The sequence below is a fragment of the Oncorhynchus gorbuscha genome, linkage group LG09, assembly GCF_021184085.1.
Source record: "Oncorhynchus gorbuscha isolate QuinsamMale2020 ecotype Even-year linkage group LG09, OgorEven_v1.0, whole genome shotgun sequence".
Taxonomy (NCBI): Eukaryota; Metazoa; Chordata; class Actinopteri; order Salmoniformes; family Salmonidae; genus Oncorhynchus; species Oncorhynchus gorbuscha.
Window position 1 is genome coordinate 43,009,005 of NC_060181.1, and position 18,987 is coordinate 43,027,991.

Consider the following 18,987-nt stretch of genomic DNA (forward strand, 5'->3'; position numbering starts at 1 on the left):
CAGGTCTATGTGTCTGCATCTGTCTGCATGCCCAGGTCTATGTGTCTGCATCTGTCTGCATGTCCAGGTCTATGTGTCTGCATCTGTGCATGTGCTTCAGTGTGTGTATGTGTTTATATTTGTGTGCCATCACAAAGTATTCACACCCCTAGACTTTTTCCACATTTTGTTGTGTTACAGACTGAATTTAGAAATGTAGATGTTTTTAGAAATAAGTATTCTACTCTTTTGTTATTGTTGAAAAAAGCCTCAGGAGAAGTCACATAACACGTTGCATGGACTCCCTCTGTGTGCAATAATAGTGTGTAACATGATTTTTTGAATGACTACCTAATCTCTGTACCTCACACATGAAATAATCTGTACGGTCCCTCAGTAGAGCAGTGAATTTCAAACACAGATTCAACCACAACAACCAGGAAGGGCACCTATTGGTAGATGGGTAAAAAGAAGAAGAAATGAAATGTATGTCCTGAATACAAAGCGTTATTGCTTGGAGCAAATCCAACACATCACTGACTACAACTCTTCATATTTTCAAGCATAGTTGTGGATGTTATGGATATGCTTGTGAAGGGCAAGGACTAGGGAGGTTTTTTTTGTAGGATAAAAATAAACGGAACAGAGCTAAGAAGAGGCAAAATCCTAGAGGAAAACCTGGCTCAGCCTGCTTTTCCAACAGACACTGGGAGACAAATTCACCTTTCAGTAGGACAAGAACCTAAAAGACAAGGCCAAATATACACTGGAGCTGCTTACCAAGACGACATTGAATGTTCCTGAGTGGCCTAGTTACAGTTTAGACTTAAATCCGCTCGAAAATCTATGGCCAGACTTGAAAATGGCTGTCAAGCAATGATCAACAGCCAACTTGACAGAGCTTGAAGAATTTTATAAAGAATATTGTACAATCCGGGTGTGTAAAGCTCTTCGAGACTTACCCAGAAAGACCCACAGCTGTAATCACTGCCAAAAGGTGGTTGAAACATGTAATGCCTTAGGGGTTGTGATACCTTATGTAAATGAGATATTGCTGTATTTCATCTCAATACATTTGCAAAACTTTCTAAAAACATGTTTTCACTTTGTCATTACAGGATATCCTGTGTAAACGGGTGAGAAAAAACAACAACATATATTTAATACATTCTGAATTCAGGCTGTAACGCAACAAAACGTGGATTAAGTCAAAGGGCATGAATACTTTCTGAAGGCACTGTACGTGATAATGGCCATCCCAGACATGGCCAGCTGTCTGGTGAGGCTGATAAGTCCCATGCGTGGTGCCCTTACTTCCATGTGTTAATGAATTCCACACCATGGCTGCCTGGCTCACACAGACAGTCCCCCATAAGGGTCGGCTGCATCGCCGTGACTGATTACGCATGCTGTTGGCGTGTCCGGTACAAAGAGAGAGAGAGAAAGAGCAAGGAAATGTGTGTGTCAGGGAAAAGAACGTGAGATGAGGAGGAGAGAGAAGAAGAAAAGAGTGTATGTGAGAAAGAATATGTGTCTGAGTACGTGTGGGAAAGACAAATAAATGTACGAGAGAACATTTGAGTATGTGAGAAAGAGAGTATATGTGGGAGAGAAAGTGAGAGTATGTGTCTTGGAGAGGAAGTTGGAGCATGTGAGGGAGAGAACGGGACAGTATGTGTCTTGGAGAGGAAGTTGGAGCATGTGAGGGAGAGAAAGGGACAGTATGTGTCTTGGAGAGGAAGTTGGAGCATGTGAGGGAGAGAAAGGGACAGTATGTGTCTTGGAGAGGAAGTTGGAGCATGTGAGGGAGAGAAAGTGACAGTACGTGAGGGAGTGAAAGTGACAGTACGTGAGGGAGTGAAAGTGACAGTACGTGAGGGAGTGAAAGTGACAGTACGTGAGGGAGTGAAAGTGACAGTACGTGAGGGAGTGAAAATTACAGTACGTGAGGGAGAGAAAGTGACAGTACGTGAGGGAGAGAAAGTGACAGTACGTGAGGGAGAGAAAGTGACAGTACGTGAGGGAGAGAAAGTGACAGTACGTGAGGGAGAGAAAGTGACAGTACGTGAGGGAGAGAAAGTGACAGTACGTGAGGGAGAGAAAGTGACAGTACGTGAGGGAGAGAAAGTGACAGTACGTGAAGGAGAGAAAGTGACAGTACGTGAGGGAGAGAAAGTGACAATACGTGAGGGAGAGAAAGTGACAATACGTGAGGGAGAGAAAGTGACAGTACGTGAGGGAGAGAAAGTGACAGTACGTGAAGGAGAGAAAGTCGGCCCCTCTGGCAGCTGGAAGGACACCTGTACTGGACTTGGTGTCCGGCTGTAGGTCACAAATACACACATACACGCACACACAGACACACACACACCCTCTCCCCAAAAACATCAGTCAGGCTTCCTTTCACACAGAGGAGAACTGGGTTGTTTTGCCATTAACACTTTCCCCAAAGAGAAAGCACTTGAGCTAGTGTGATGTTGTGTGTGTGTGTGTGTGTGTTAACGATTTATGGTGTGTGCGTATGAGTGTATGTTGTGTGTGCCCGTGTCCGTGTGAGCATGCGTGACTCAGACGACGTACGTGTGCTTAAACCCAGGTGACTTTGCGTGTGTGTTTTGCCTGTGTGTGTAAGACCCCATCGTTCGTAAGGTGTAACGCATGTTTGAGAGAGTGTTTGCATGCCTCATAGTCACTTAGAAGAAACCTCCATTTGACTTCTGACCCCTTTTCAACGACTGACTAATCACTCTACAATGTGGTTGTTTGCTGCTCCATTAGACCCCTGGTGTGTTCTGGGAATTTGGCTGACTTCAAAAGCGGTTCAATGGAGAACGTAGCAAATGGCGTGCTCCGAGGGGCCCTCTTCGTCTGGCCACAGAACGGGAGGCCCTCTTCGTCTGGCCACAGAACGGGAGGCCCTCTTCGGGCCACAGAACGGGAGGCCCTCTTCCACAGAACGGGCCACAGAGAACGGGAGGCCCTCTTCGTCTGGCCACAGAACAGAACGGAGGCCCTCTTCGTCTGGCCACAGAACGGGAGGCCCTCTTCGTCTGGCCACAGAACGGGAGGCCCTCTTCGTCTGGCCACAGAACGGGAGGCCCTCTTCGTCTGGCCACAGAACGGGAGGCCCTCTTCGTCTGGCCACAGAACGGGAGGCCCTCTTCGTCTGGCCACAGAACGGGAGGCCCTCTTCGTCTGGCCACAGAACGGGAGGCCCTCTTCGTCTGGCCAGAACAGAACTGGCCACAGAGGCCCTCTTCGTCTGGCCACAGAACGGGAGGCCCTCTTCGTCTGGCCACAGAACGGAGGCCCTCTTCGTCTGGCCACAGAACGGGAGGCCCTCTTCGTCTGGCCACAGAACGGGAGGCCCTCTTCGTCTGGCCACAGAACGGGAGGCCCTCTTCGTCTGGCCACAGAACGGGAGGCCCTCTTCGTCTGGCCACAGAACGGGAGGCCCTCTTCGTCTGGCCACAGAACGGGAGGCCCCTGGTGAAGGATTGGAGAGTGTCTGATAAACAGACTCACATATGAAACCGACCTCCCAGCGCTGGCTGTGCTGCTGATCAATGACTGTGGTGGGCCCCATTGACACGCAAGCACACACACACACACAAACAAACGTGCGCGCACACACATGAACGAACACACAAAGGCCCCAACAACACCAGCACAAGCCTCCAACAGCCTCTCACTCATGTCCTTAACCAGAGTAATGGGAAGCAAGGAGTGGGGGGGAGGGAGGGAGGTTTGGGATGCAAGACTCTTCCTAGCTGTTGAGCCTGAGGCCATGGGAGGGCCTTTTACGGAGATAAAAACACAAACCATGTCGTTAATCTGCACGCGAGATGTAGTTGGGCGAGAGGCGAGCCTTTTAATCTAAGGACGGCAGCAGATTTCATCAGCACGCTGTGTGGGGAGGAGAGGGAAGATGAGCGAGAGCCAGTGTTTTGGTGTATTCCGTCTATTCTCGTGATGCCTCTCTTCTTTTCTCCTTTCTTCTCTCCTCCTCTTTCCAGATGCTGCACACACACACCCCTCTCACCTCGCGTCAAGTGTAGCCAGCTAACCCTGTCAGTGTGTGAGGCTCTGTAGCAACATGGTGTTAGGGCAAACAGGCCTCACTGGGCTCTGCGTTTGGTCTGCTGAGTCTGTGATGGACACGCACACTCGCACACACACAGTATATTACACACAACCATTACACACACAACCAACATAGCAGACAAACTGGAGGGTATGTTGTCTCCTGAAAGACACACAGTCAGGCCCATCTCCACAGAGAGCCTATATCTTGTTCTTTCCTTTCTACCTTGCAGCTTCAGCACAACTGTCAGCCCCTGCAAGTTCATATTCTCCGTAGTGTGTAGACCCGCATGAAAAACCCTCCGACTGCCCTTCCCGTTGCAGGTTGCTACTGCGGAACATGTTAGGTATCCAATTTCTAGGTCCAAACTACTATGAACCATGGGTGGAGCACCTATATGTTCGGCAGTCTTGGGAGGGCATTCATACAACCTTGAAATGCAATTTATATTTCAACTCTTCTTTTGAAAGGTTTGAATCAATAGTGAAAGTGCTTTTTTCAACCTTTTTTCACTGCCAGTTTTACATGGACCTAAATTACCCCTTATAAAGACTTCCATTACCTCAGTGGTTAAATGCCTGCCTTTGAGCCAAACGTCTTTCCAGTGCCATGAGTAGGTGGTATGTAATGCAGGGTTAATGGAAACTGCCGGATGGCTGTACCTGTGGAACCAAAATGGCAGCTGTGATGAGTCAGTGCCTTACCTCGCCTTCCCTGTGCCACGGCCGCCCGTTCTGTGGGTACTTGCTCTGGCTCTGGCGTTTCTTCTGCCCTCCGTCTGCGAATTTGCACAGCAAAGGCTCGTTGGGGGCTGCAGAGAGATAGAGAGGGAAGGGGTTAGTAAAAACAGAAATTAACGACTAAAACAGTGACCCTTATGAAGAACCCGAGAGCCCCTTTGAAGTGTGTCTCCCTTTCTTTTTTCTGCCCCCTCCCTCGCTCCCTCCCTCCCTCCCTCCCGTGGAGTGCCTTGTGAAACTCCCAGACGCTCAGTCTTGGCAAGGCCATTCATTCCCCCAGCCACAGCCCCACTGGCAGCCCTTGAAAGAGCATAGCTGGGTATTGTTGAAATAATAATCAGAGTAATCGCTCTCGTAAATTGCTTAGAGACGGTAATGTTTCGGGAACTCTGTCAGCCAAAGCTAATTTCTGTAAGGCATTTCTCGTTCCCTCCTATACAATCCCCCCTATTTTTATAGAACAGCTTTTCTGTTCGACTTTTCATCTCAATGATTTTTCCCCCCACTCTGCAACCAGCAAGGCTTCTCATCGGGCTACAAACATAAAAGTGTTTGGGTGAGAATGTTAGGACGTGTTGTTCTCTGAGTGACCACAGGAGGCAGTCTATCCATGTGCTCGCGCCAGCTGCGACAGTCAGGAAATGGGAATGGACAGAAACATTGTCAGTCACTTAGGGAGAAATATTACATGGGGTAACATAGCCATTCATCACCTTTGTTATTTAATATCAGATCCCACACATTCACCCAGGAAGTAGCCACAAAAGATGAATGGACTATACTCACACACAAGAGGAGGAAAAGGACTAAGATGAGCTAATTGCGGTTTATCAATTGACGGTTCATGGGATCTCAACTCCTACATATAAACCCTTATCGAGATAATCGCAGGAGCACCAAGATATAATTGCGATAACAAGTTATGTTGTGTTTCCTGTGTGACACGTAAGTTCTTAGAGACAATTCTCTAAAAGGCCATATTCTCACACTACTTCTGAAGCAGGTTCCCTTCAGACGATGATAAAACACCTTCTGAGGAAAGACAGAGCCACTGAGGGCTGGAATGAAAGGAGGGGAAGAAAGAAAAACAGAAGAAAAAGCCCTTCTTGAGCGGTTACTCGTGAGAAACGGGTGGCTCTTTTTGGCCGGGGATCGGGAGGGCTTCAGTGTGTCCGTCCCCTTTTAGTTTTCTTTGTGCGTGTCAGCGAGATCGGTATCTCTGTGTAGAAGGGAACTGTAGAGATGAGAGGGAGAGAGAGAGAGAGAAGTAGAGTAAGCCAGCTGAAGGATCAATCGCAAGGGCTGCGCTGTGGGCCGACGTGAGCCAGCCTTGTTCAAACGCTGTTCCCTGCACCTGCAGCTGCCAAGCCGCGTGGACGGGCAGACGGGGCGACCTGTCATCGTGTACGCATTAGAGGCGTCCTGACGACACCGACGCAGGTGTCGTCCGTGGCGTGAGATGCTGGACAGTGAGGAAGTGACCTTTCAGCTCCCACTCCCGAATTTGACATAGACAGGAGCTTCATTGATCCTTTAATCTCAATTCCCCAGATGTTTGGGACTCAACAATAAAGTCCCTGTACACTGGAGGCAATTCAGTACACTGAGGACAAGGCCAACAACACCATGTGAACGAGAGCAACTACAGTGTCCATATCAGGACAGTCTCGGTTGAGACTGACCCAATTACTGACGAGACAGTGGCTGTCCTAATATGAGCACCCTATGCAACAGAGGAACATGACAGTGACCCTTCCAGTGGAAGGTTCCCTTTGTTCCATTTCGACCATTACAATGGTCCTCCCCTCCACCAGCTTCCTCACTGTAACCTAGGTCAAATGATGATGCAGCAGACTAACACACACACAGAGGTATTATTTGTTTGCCTATTACATGAAGCGAGTGAAAAGTGGACGAGGGAGGAAAAGGTGCAAAAGAACAGGGGATTCGGGGAACAAACTCTTGAGACTTCAACCCACAGGGGTGGAGATGTTGCTGGGACAAAGCTTCCGAAAACTCTCTCCGACCGTCCTCTCAGGGAGGTAATTAGCAGTCTGGCTAATGTAGTGTATCCGATATGCTGCAACGCTGACGTCCCATGAGCAGGCCTCCAGGTCCCTCCAGATCCCAGAGCCCAACGGCCAATTTGTTGAAAAATCAAGGCCAAAATCTTCAGCCCCTCCTTGTCTACCCGATGCGGAAAATGAAACAGAAAAGTGCATAAAGACCTACAGGAGGCTGCCCACATTGTGGCTTTACTGGCTTATGGCTACAACGCTTAAATTGGCCGCCACCTCAGTCAATGTGTGCAATTCTGAGACCCCAAAAAATCCTGCATCTACCAATTTAGCACTACATAATGACAACAAAAAATGGAAAGAGGAAAATAAATTGGTCCAAGTCAACAATTGACGCTAACAAGGCACTCTACAAGAACGCTTAATTGTTCTTTATGTGCGCCGTCATAGCAACGGGTCAACAGAATTGAGAAACACAACCCCCCTCCTCTCTCTCTCTCTCTCTCTCTCTCTCTCTCTCTCACACACACACACATTAGGTTGCCAGCACTGCAAAAAGCATGAGCAGCAATGGAGGAAACATTTCACCTGGAGTCAAGTGGCTGGATTAGAAATGACCTCACTAGCTTGGAGGCCGGCACATATTCACACCAATGCTACTCTGCTTCGTTTACATCAGACACCCTGGTTTCCTACTCCTTAACCTTTTAATGCAGTGGACTAAATCAGGGTCACAGAGAAATTCCTGGTGGTCTTAAACAAATCTACTTTGAAACAAAAGCATTCACCTCACACACATGGTTATGGGCTTAACAAAAAGAAGACACCTGTACCATGTCAGAAATAGAGTGGAAATGTATTCAATTTTGAGTTTGCATCCCAATATTACACATCACGGAAAACCTAAATATATCAAAACTGTTCGACATAGAAGCACCGGATGTTCGTAACGTTATTCATTATGAAAAATATTAATAAACTTCCATCCATGAAACCAAAAAGGGCGCTTTTGGTCATTGACTGCAGGAAAGGACTCTAAGTATTTACAGTACCAGTCAAAAGTTTGGGCACACCTACTCATATTATTTTCTACATTGTAGAATAAGAGTGAAGACATCACAACTATGAAATAACAAATATGGAATCATGTAGTAACCAAAAAAGTGTTAAACAAATCAAAATATATATTATATTTGAGATTCTTCAAAGTAGCCACCCTTTGCCTTGATGACAGCTTTGCATACTGATGGCATTCTCTCAACCAGCTCCATGAGGTAGTCACCTGGAATTCATTTCAATTAACAGGTGTGCCTTGTTAAAAGTTAATTTGTGGAATTTCTTTCCTTCTTAATGCATTTGAGCCAATCGGTTGTGTTGTGACAAGGTAGGGGTGGTACACAGAAGATAGCCTTTTTTGGTAAAAAACCAAGTCCAGATTATTGCAAGAACAACTCACATAGGCAAAGCGAAACGGCAGTCAATCATTACTATATGACATGAAGGTCAGTCATTGTGGAACATTCCAAGAACTTTGAATGTTCTTCAAGTGCAGTCGCAAAAACCATCAAGCGCTATGATGAAACTGGCTTTCATGAGGACCGCCACGGGAAAGGAATACCCAGAGTTACCTCTGCTGCAGAGGATAAGTTCATTAGAGTTACCAACCTCAGAATTTCAGCCCAAATAAATGCTTCAGAGTTCAAGTAACAGACACATCTCAACATCAACTGTTTAGAGGAGACTGATTGAATCAGGCCTTTGTGGTCGAATTGCTGCAACCAAACTTTTGACTGGTACTGAATTGATCATTCAACTCTAACCCCTGATCCAGTTCAGGACTAGACTCTTGGTTCAAACAGAGCAGTGTGACCAAAACTCTTCAGTATTCCATATCACAGTGAATGTACAGTGTGCAGAAAATCTGTCAGAACTGTTACAATGAAAGCTTAAGCTACTTCCAACATCTTACGCTTCAGTTCCGTAAAACATTAACTGCTTTTTTTATGGACCGGCATCTTTAAACCAAAAACAACATTCTTATTGGCTTTAAAATAATCTTTTGTGAATATCAATTCAGTATGCTACACGTCCGTCCTCCATTCTCCCTGTTATTCCTCAGAAGCATGTTGAACTGTACATCTGGCAGTCTGAATGGCAGAATCAATGCAGGAATGCCCAGAACTGTGTCAGGGTGGGGGCCCATTGAATCAAGCAGCTTTAAACCATCAAGCAAGTTACAAAAGGGGCCTCTCTCAAGGCAAATGCAGAGGGAGGAGGCAGCTTTGAGTCAAACCAGCATGGCCTTGTACTGTGCGGGTACAGCACTGTCAATGATAAATGGATAGAGGACTATTCATCTCTCCACAACATTATGTGCAGTTCACAGAATAGGATTCATTAAAAGACAACTCTACAGTTCAACAACTCCCTCTTTTTCTCCCCAGTTCGTAACTACTATCTTGTCTCATCGCTGCCACTCCCCAACGGGCTCGGGAGAGGCGAAGTTCGTCATGCGTCATTCAAAAACATGACCCTCAAAGCTGTGCTGCTTCTTAACCCGGAAGCCAACCGCACCGATGTGTCGGAGGAAACACTGTGCAACTGACAACCGGAGTCAGCTTGCAGGCACCCAGCCCGCCATAAAGACGACGTTGGGCCAATTGTGTGCCGCCCCAGTTCTGATTACTGCCTTTACTATTACTGCTTATTCGTATACATGAAAGACAATATAACTCCAGAATGAGGCTTCATTAGAATTCTGCTTCATGTTACTTCCTCCTTGCTCGGAAGAATTTCTAATAGATTATTTAAAAATGGCCTAATTAGGATCAGAATGGTTGACCTATTGATTTCAGGGAGAGTTGAATGAATCACCATCATTTTGTCAAGAGACAGAGAAAAGAAAGACAGAAAGTAAGAGAGAGACAAAGAGAAATGGAAAGGCAGACAGAGAGACAAAGATGTCTGTCTGAGTAATAAGTCTACAAAGAGGGAGAAAATCCCTACTCAGTCTGGACACCAAGAGACAATCTGGTTGAATAGTGGGGATGTGGAGGGAAGCGGCAGAGCATAAATAAGCGACCAGACAATATCCCTCATATGTAGAGGTTAACATAAGCCCCCACCAGCCAAACCCCTCCTCTTCACCACTCCCCCCACCTCGTGGGCTAGACACAGACGGCTCACCAGCCCGGTAGAAGAAGCGGCGGCCCCTCTCAAAGGGTAGGGATTTGACAGCTCTGCGTCAAGAATGCTCACAACAACGGACTTTTCTGTCGGCCTTTTCACTGACAGCTGCGACGGGCAGCGCTCAGCGCTCGACTCAATGACATATCCTGATAAGCGGATGCAGCTAGAGAGAGAGAGAGAGAGAGAGAGAGGGGTCCATTTTTCCTGATCCATATTTTAGACGGGGAGGAGGACGAGGATGTCAACAAAGCTCTCTCCCTCTCTCTGAGCCAATATGGTTACACAGTGTATGGATATTGATCGCCCCCAGCGTTTTCCATAGGGGGCTCATGTGTTACGCCGCCAAGCCGTCCTGGTCTGAGATGTTATTATGGATTACGGGAAAGGACCCTCTCAATGCAGAGAGGTGGTAGGGGCTGATCAATGAGCTGTTGCACACTTAACAAGAGTAATGTAATGTAGTAGTCCCATCTCCCTCTCTTTCTCTCTGCATGGCTGAAGAGCAGACAGACTGGTCTCAGGACAGATTTGAGAGAAATAAACAAAGCTGATGGATGTTGGGCAGATGCTGTACTGCATCATGGCCCCCAGGTCTCAGGTCTGTCTGGTTTCGGTACATGATATATCAGTAATGGATGATGATGACCAGCTTGAGATATATGAGAGGGTTGGACACTGACAAAGACCACCTTCGGACTAGATAAATAGACGCACTCAGACAAAGGCTGTGTGTGAAGACGAAGTGTCGTTAAGCTTACTAGCTTAGCATGGCGTTAAGATACAGCAGTATATCATAGAGTATATCATAGTGTATCGATGCTTTGAATAAGACTGTGGATGTATTAGTATAGTCATACTGCAGGTGAAGCAGCTGGAAAGTTAAGTGGATAGGAGTTTTTCGGTCCCAAAAAGTAGAAAGCGCTTAGTTGCTTGCCTGTTGACATGGGGATGTCACACGTCCACGTCTTAAACTGTTACACTAACTCACACTCACAGCACACTAAAAACGGAGCTGCCGTTGGCCCAGCCAGTAGGTTCATACACCCGACATTTCAGAGGTGCAGTAAAGACTTGCATGAGTGCTACCCTGGTAAAACAAAAATCCTATAGGATCCAAAAGAAAATCCTATCAGATTTACAAAGCCATAGGATAGAATCTGGTGCATCTGCAACACATATTAAACGTAGTGTCAACTGCAACAACAATAGCTGTACCTACAAATGTATTTTCCTTCTGCGTTTAATTTGCATAGCAAGCAATGTAAAGATGCTGTGAATCCCGGGAAAATCCCCCAAAACTGTGTGTTATTATAACATTTTATGCAGTATAGTACGTCATATTATAATGTCTAATTCAAAGACAAGCAGTTGAATGAATAAGAATCAAATTAAATAACTTGAGTATTTTGTTGAAAAAAGTGTACTGTACTGGTGGTGATACTGCAAATGAACTTGGTGTTCCCATATTGTGGTGGTGAATAGAACCAAAAAATAGAACTGTTGTTTACGATCAATAAAAATGGTGCAAATAATGTTATATTTTACTGAAACAAATTACAACAAACTATAATTTAATGGGTTAAATTAGGAACAAAAAGTTATAATAGGATTCAGGTAGGAAAGTAGTCCTACAGTATGGTTATCCTTGAGCATGTTCTAGCAAAGTAGGCCTAAAGTATGTTAGCTTTTAGCGTGTTCTAGCAAAGTAGGCCTACAGTATGTTAGCTTTTAGCATGTTCTAGCAAAGTAGGCCTACAGTATGTTAGCTTTTAGCATGTTCTAGCAAAGTAGGCCTACAGTATGGTTAGCATTTAGCATGTTCTAGCTAAGTAGACCTACAGTATGGTTAGCCTTTAGCATGTTCTAGTAAAGTAGGCCTACAGTATGGTTAGCCTTTAGCATGTTCTAGCAAAGTAGACCTACAGTATGGTTAGCCTTTAGCATGTTCTAGCAAAGTAGGCCGACAACAGTGGTCACCAACGATCTCCAGGGCATTCCTAGTCGGTCACCAAACAGTTCTGTAAAAAAAACACACAATAAAGCCTTGCATTCCTATTGATCTTTTATTCGTTTTGCGCTGTTGGCGGAAGGTGCACTTGATTCAGCAGTCCTAGCGCCGCGACGGTAAAGGGTTCCCATTTTGAACCATGTAATGTGTCTGAAGGAAAGAACTCCGCCTACCCGAATCAGATGGCTCAGATCACCGTGTCTGCACAGTTCAAATGCGTGTTGGGACGAGTGTTTGGACGCTCCCTTCAGACTGACCATCAGATGCAGGCCATCAGCATAAACATTTTTATGCTTACGTGGCTGTGCCTCAAGATATACAATAAATTATTTATTACCAGTGTGATCATATTTTTAAAAAATATATCATTTCAGAATGGTCTGAGAGGAACAACATTGGCAGGGCAATTCAGGCATAGCCAATATGCAGTGATAACATATTGGGCCTATCGCCTACTGCACAAACCTCATTGCTACAGAACTGTGTATAATTGGTTAATGTTGTTCAAAGGCTTGTGTTTTTTAAGTGATGTTAAAAAAATCTGAGCTGTAGATCTCGGTGCTAGCAAAGTAGGCTTACAGTATGAATTAGTCTTTAGCTTGAGTGTTCTAATAGGAATATTTTTGGGGTGACACAATCCTACAAAACCTATAGGATCCATTAGGATTTCCAACAGGGAAAAATTGGTCTAATAAGATTCCAATAGAATTCTGATAAAGGTGACAAAATCTTATAGGATTGAGAAAAAATGTCATTAAATTAAAAACATTGGGGGAGGGGAGCTTGCCTGTTTTGCATGTTATTTTGGCATTAATACGTGTCACATATCAGATTGCAGACAATGTAAAAATAAATATATAATTGATATAATAAAGAAGCATACAAACATGGTCTATTTTCTGTTTTCTTGAGTAAGGTGTTTCAGCCTAACTCAGAGCTTTCTGTGTTGGTGGGGCAAGCAAGCAGAAAATACAGAGCGTTGCACCGTGATTGCCTCAGTGTTCTGTCACTCATGTGGACACTACGTCACCACCAAGTCTAAGGGTAGAGCTCGAAAATTCAAGCACCTTGGGTGCTGCCATAGAGTTACATTAGAAGTGCCCATCAAAGAAGGCTGAAGGTCATTGGCCACAGATAAAATGACATCAATTCACATTATATCTTGACTGATTATGTCAACATCATACTTTCAAAAGTACCTAGCGGTCATGAATCAAGCCGACAATCTACTGACAAATCCTTTTTAATCCTTGTCATATGAAGAGGAATAATGAAGAGAAATGATAGATCGGTGTTCATCGGCCTTAAACATTGAAGTTGGAAATCGCAAATTCAACAACGGGTGGTTTGGAAGGAATCATTGGCTTACTGCAAGCATTGCAAAGCAATCATTAGCCTGCTATTCAGTGGAGTGAATGTGTGGTCCCAAGTCTAAGATTAAAAGTCTCTTTTCCTAGTTGAAAATTATAAATATTCAACGTTGAACATGGTGTAAATGAAGCATGATTTGTGCCACGATCAAAACAACTGTTAACTCGGAACTGCAAAATCTGACTTAAGGGAGTTCAAGACAACTGGGAACTCGGGAAAAACTATGCTATGACTGGAAAAATACGTTTTGAACTTTAGTCCAACTCGGAATTGTAAGTCTGGAACTCTGGCCTCTTTCTAGAGCTACGACCTAAAGATCACTGACGTCATCATGATTCAACTTTTTTTCCCTTCGAGTTCCCAGTTGTCTTGAACGCACCATACACCCAGAGATTGGCAGACTTTGATGACAAAACTGGCCCACGAAGGACTGCCGCGCAACCTTCCTGTTCAAGTGAGCACAGCACAACAAGGTGAGTCCAAAAATGTCTTGTATGCTGCTGCATTAATACGCCAGGGAGATAGTATTACTTTCTTAGCTACAGTATACATAAGTTTAGTAAGCTGTTAGTAGCCCATGTGCCTATTTGTTCTATTTTCACCTCTTAATTTTGCCTACTGTTCTGACTTGGTGGTGCACATATAGCCTATAACCTGTTTTTGAGAAATGTAATCATTGAATATTGTAAGGGCTTTCATTTTCTGCTTATATGCCCCCTTTATATATCCTACGGTTCTGACTTGGTGTACAGGGAGAACACTGTAAAGAACAGCCCATGTAATGAAGTCTGTCGCTGTACATTTCAAAAGTTCTGAACAAATAGTTATATTGACTACGTCCGTCCTAGCTCGCTCATTGATGTCTTACTCAAAATTGCGGATTGCCTCTTATCCGTTTGTTGTCCCTTTATGCCATAGTTTGTACATCTCAATTGTCAGTAGAAACTACATTTGTTTAAGCAAGTCAGCCATATCAACTATGTTTTTGTAAAAGGCTTTTTGTAATGAGGTTGAATGAACGGTTTTGCTGCCAGACGAGGCTCCGCTGATAGTCAGGTGTAGCAGTGGTGGGACTCTGCTGTTGGGACAGCTTTATGTATGCCCTAACAGTTTGTGGGCACAGTTTGTCACCGTTATAGTTCAATTAAATGTATTGTTTAGTATTTTGTTGTGTAGTGGCTTTGCTGGTATGCATCTCACATTTTTGGGGGGTTTGCTCCACCAATATTTACATGCTAATATCGTCACTGTATAGGATTCTATTGAAAAAAATCCCAAATCCTATAGGATTTCTTGACTAAGGTAGCAAAGTAAGCCTACAATATGGTTAGCCTTAGCGTGAGCACTAGCAAAGTAGAAGCTACAGTAGGAATTAGCATTTAGTGTGAGTGCTAGCAAAGTAAGCTTCGTCTTTATCTTGAGTGTTCCCACACAGCAACACTGGCAGTGAGACTAGAGCGGGAAAATCCTGGGGCAAACTCTTTGAGGAGCAAACATCTTTAAGGTACAAGGAAAACTGTTAAAGGAGGAGAGAGCTTCACTTTAGCTTAACTGGCTAATTCCCCTGACCAACCAGCCACTCCAAACATTAATGTTACCAAGATAAATAAATAAACACGTCAGGGTAGAGGGGGTGGTGCCAAGTCTAATGGTGTGATCTCAATCCTCTAGTCGTACACATTTCAATAAGATGTATCCAGCAGACTATGTTTCTCACCACGTTTATTTACAAACGGCATGGTTGAAGTGTTGCTGGTCCCCGCCACTTAGCTACAATTTAAAAGTGGGTTCGAGACAGACGTTTCCAATGCTATGGGCTGTTAGGGCGTGGCACTGTTCTGTTCTGGCAGTTCTCTCTCTGGTTCCGTCCTATAGGATCCAAACATTGCCCAATAGGATTCCAATATGATTCTGATAGAGATGGCAAAAAAAACATTTCGCCTTTACCGCTCCTCAGACTCCATCTCTCGTGGTGGGAATAGGGCTGCAGGCTTTCCAAGAAGTATGGACACAACAAAATGAAATTACAGGACAATACATTAATTATCAATGAGGGCCTCAATACTGTATCAGAGTAACAGTCAATACTCAGATACCCATTGGCTGAGGCAGGGAGCGACCAGCCAATCAATAGTGCCACCCGGGGTGATTGATGATCAATGCGGACATGATTGATTTATGATCGATGGAGCCGGGGCTAGTATGACTAGCTGCTCGATACTGTCCCTTTGCTGTAACTGATGGGGGATCGATGAGGAGTGGCACTGTAGCTGATTAGAGATCAGGGCCTGTATTCAAAAAGCATCTCAGGAGTGCTGATCTTGGATCAGTTTTGTCTTGTAGGTAGATCATGAATAAGATAGCATGGACAGCGGGTACCTGATCCTAGATCAGCCCTCTGAGACGATTTGGGTCATTTCAGACGCAGGAAATGTACGCCTTTCCTACGCACGCCTTTCCTATGCACTTCTCAGAAGTTGTTATTCAGACTTAACTTATGCAGGTGCGCATGGTTCCCTTGCATGCGCTGAATAAATGTAATTCAATCGCTGAAAACCCTCCCACTTGCTGGCCAACAGATTTCCTCGTGAAGTTTTCATTCAATAGTGTTTTCAATACTGTTAATTGAAAGTCATCCCTTTAAATTTGGTGTACCTTTAATTTGAATTAATGGAATATATGGAGAAAATGTTTTAAAAAATACAGTAAAAAGTCGGGGGATATAATTCAAACATTTTAGAAATCAAGAATCAACTTGGTAGGTTTGACGCTATACTTTCGTTTGGGCATGGCAACAGAAGCCTATAGCTTGGGTCACCCAATGTAATTCCTGCAAGTTATAAGGCCAGCATTTCATAAACTTCACTGTGGAAAAGGTGATATGTTGATATGCTTCAGTTGGCTGCCATATGACAGGTTTTACTTTGTCTCCAGACATCAGAAGGTAAAATAGATCTAAAACATTTGTCATTTATATTCACAATCCCCTTATCCAAACAGCTCACACATTTACCTAGTCCTTATCAACAGCTCTGATCAATGTGTAAATGACAGTGCATGAAGAATGGTGTTATTTCTATCTGAAAAAATAAAGTACGGGTTCCACTTGGAACCGACAGGTTGCTCAACTTTATTAATCGTTTCATCGGTGGTAGAATTATGAGGGAATTAAGTCAAAGAATTAAGTCATCTTCATTCATCTGATCTCCACCCCAAATTAATAGTGAGTGAATAGCATGCTATTCTCATGCTTTAGATCAAGGTCCAAATACACGTAGTGAGTGTGGCAAAACCCTGCACAAAGCCTTCACCGTGCGCTGCCGCTTTAAGAGCGCACCAGCTGTCAGGAAGGAGGAAGTACAGTAAATATGGCTATTCCGTCTCTGTGTGAGAGCTCGCAGTTGGCGCGGCAGTTTTGACTGTGTTGTGCAAGTCTTTGCAGAAGTCATGCTTAGTTTGTAACGTTTTAAGTCAAGTGTTATACCGCTCTACTTCGTGGTTGGAACGTGCGGGGACTGCTCTTGCCGTTGATTTACTGGAAACATTGTTACAAAGCTTCCACCAACAAACCAATGGGAGTATCGGACGGACAGACAAGTGTAACTGTAAGCCAGAAGTTAACAGCTAAGAATATAGGCCTCTGTCCCTCTCTCTCTCTCCCTTTTTGTGTTCAGTGAGGTTGGGAACTGTAAATGCACTAACATTGACATTTTCGTTAAAGGGAGTGTGTGTTCGAGTATATTGCTTATTATCTTTTTTTGGAACTCCATGGATTGATTGATTGATTGTGTATTTGCCGAAGACATTTTGGGGATATTTTTGTTTTGAACTACACACGCGCTCACCCATTAATGTAATAAATACAAATATTTTCAAATCATCTAATGATAACTGGGTTCTTTATTGTCTGGTACCTCTATGAAATGACCTTGGAGTTGTTCTAATCCTTATTATTGTATGAAGCATTATTGGTTGGGTTATCCCTGTGCTGTGAGTTGTTATATGGCGTGTCTTATCCTTTCTCTCCACTGGCTATCTGGCAAACTGCCAAGAGTGTAGCCTGTCTCTTTTGCTGATGTGTGTGTGTATGTCTTGTCGCAGTATTACCTCTCTCCTATTTCCATATCGGCACTGCCTGGACCCCGAACAAAAATCTTTATATTTCCCTCTCTCTAACAATACCACGACAGAATTGGCGCCTGATCAGGGATTCCCTAGGGACCTATGGAAAAAAGAACCCATGAACACAACACACACAAAGTTGTTGAATCATGTATTTTAATGGTAATTATAACAAACATTCTCTCATTGTGGAAGGACTAAATTGTGAAATGGAGTTGGAGAGCACTGTCCATTATCCCCAGGCTTCTGGCTCGGCTATAACCTCTCCACCATTACCTTCCCCTCCAACTCCTCCTGTTACCCTTCCCAGACTGGAAGTGGTGACTCTGTGCTAAACTGGACAAATGGAACAACAAAGGCCGCACACCAGCTACAGTTTGACCATGCATGAGAATGCCATTCGCAAACTCCGTGAAAGTGTGGAGGCTCATCGGAAAGATGTGCAACTGAGGTCGACTCACCTCCCCCGTCAAATGGAGGAAAAGACTGAAATATTTTCAAGATTCTCTGAAACGGGGTGTTCAAGGGGGAAAATACAAAAGTTTCAAAAACACTCATAGAAGCGAACCATCATCTAGTCACGACCTGAGAGCAGAGGAGTCAGGCCTATGTTGTGAAGGGGGTGTGTGCTCACCTGAAAGATGTTATGGAGGACAGGAAGAGCTCTCGCACAGAGGAAATGCGATTTATGACTAGACAATCTTAAAAGGAGACATCTAATGAGATAGAAAACATACAGAAGGCCACAGCCCTTCAACTGGAGGAGCTGCACCGGGAGGTGATGCAGTGCTTTTCCCTTCTGGACAAACATCTGCACCTCCCTCAGTGTTTCCCTCTGCCACTGACTCTGCAATCAAGGGAATAGGAACAGATGGCGCTGGGGAAAAAACCTCGCAAGACAGTTAAACAACAGAACTCGAGTTTCATCAATACCCCTGCCAATGTCATCCCTCATCTAAAGTGCTCATTTTCCCCACTTTTGGCAGCCCAGAAGATGATGTTGATTCTCTGCTTTTTCTATCTAACCGTAATGATTTCCTTTCCCGCCGGCCCCTTACTGATCTGGAGGTTCTTGCCACCCTCCGTAGTGTTCTCCATGGTACACCAAGAGACTGGTGGGAGATTGACATCTGTTCATGGGCTATCTGGGAGGAGTTTCAGAAACTGTTCTTCTCCGCCTTCCTCTCAGAGGACTATAAGGATGAACTGGCAGAACGGGTTTGTAACAGAGTCCAGAGTGAAGCAGAGCCAATACAGGACTTTGCTTTCTCCTATCGAGGTCTATGGAAGATATGGAAGGCTGAGATTACTGAGCAGGATATGGTTAAACTCATTCTTAAGAATGAGGTTAGACAGAAGACAGACAGTCTAGACAGGCGTGGTGGCTTGCATTTGGTTAGGTCGGCCTCAGTGCCATCTATGAAACCTTCAGACAGCTCACTTAGCTGTCTAATTCATACTCCTCAACAACTGCTG

The 18,987-nt window shown here is 44.6% G+C and overlaps 1 protein-coding gene across 4 annotated transcripts in view; it reads right to left on the bottom strand.

The window, feature by feature from the left end:
* Positions 1-18,987, bottom strand: part of LOC124043663 (RNA-binding motif, single-stranded-interacting protein 3-like) — a 335,167-nt gene that overhangs the window by 35,515 nt on the left and 280,665 nt on the right. For all 4 annotated transcript variants that reach the window (XM_046362469.1, XM_046362468.1, XM_046362470.1 and 1 more), the window contains one exon: positions 4,768-4,874. In XM_046362469.1, the coding sequence (XP_046218425.1) occupies positions 4,768-4,874 (107 nt within the window). The remainder of the gene's footprint in view (positions 1-4,767; positions 4,875-18,987) is intronic.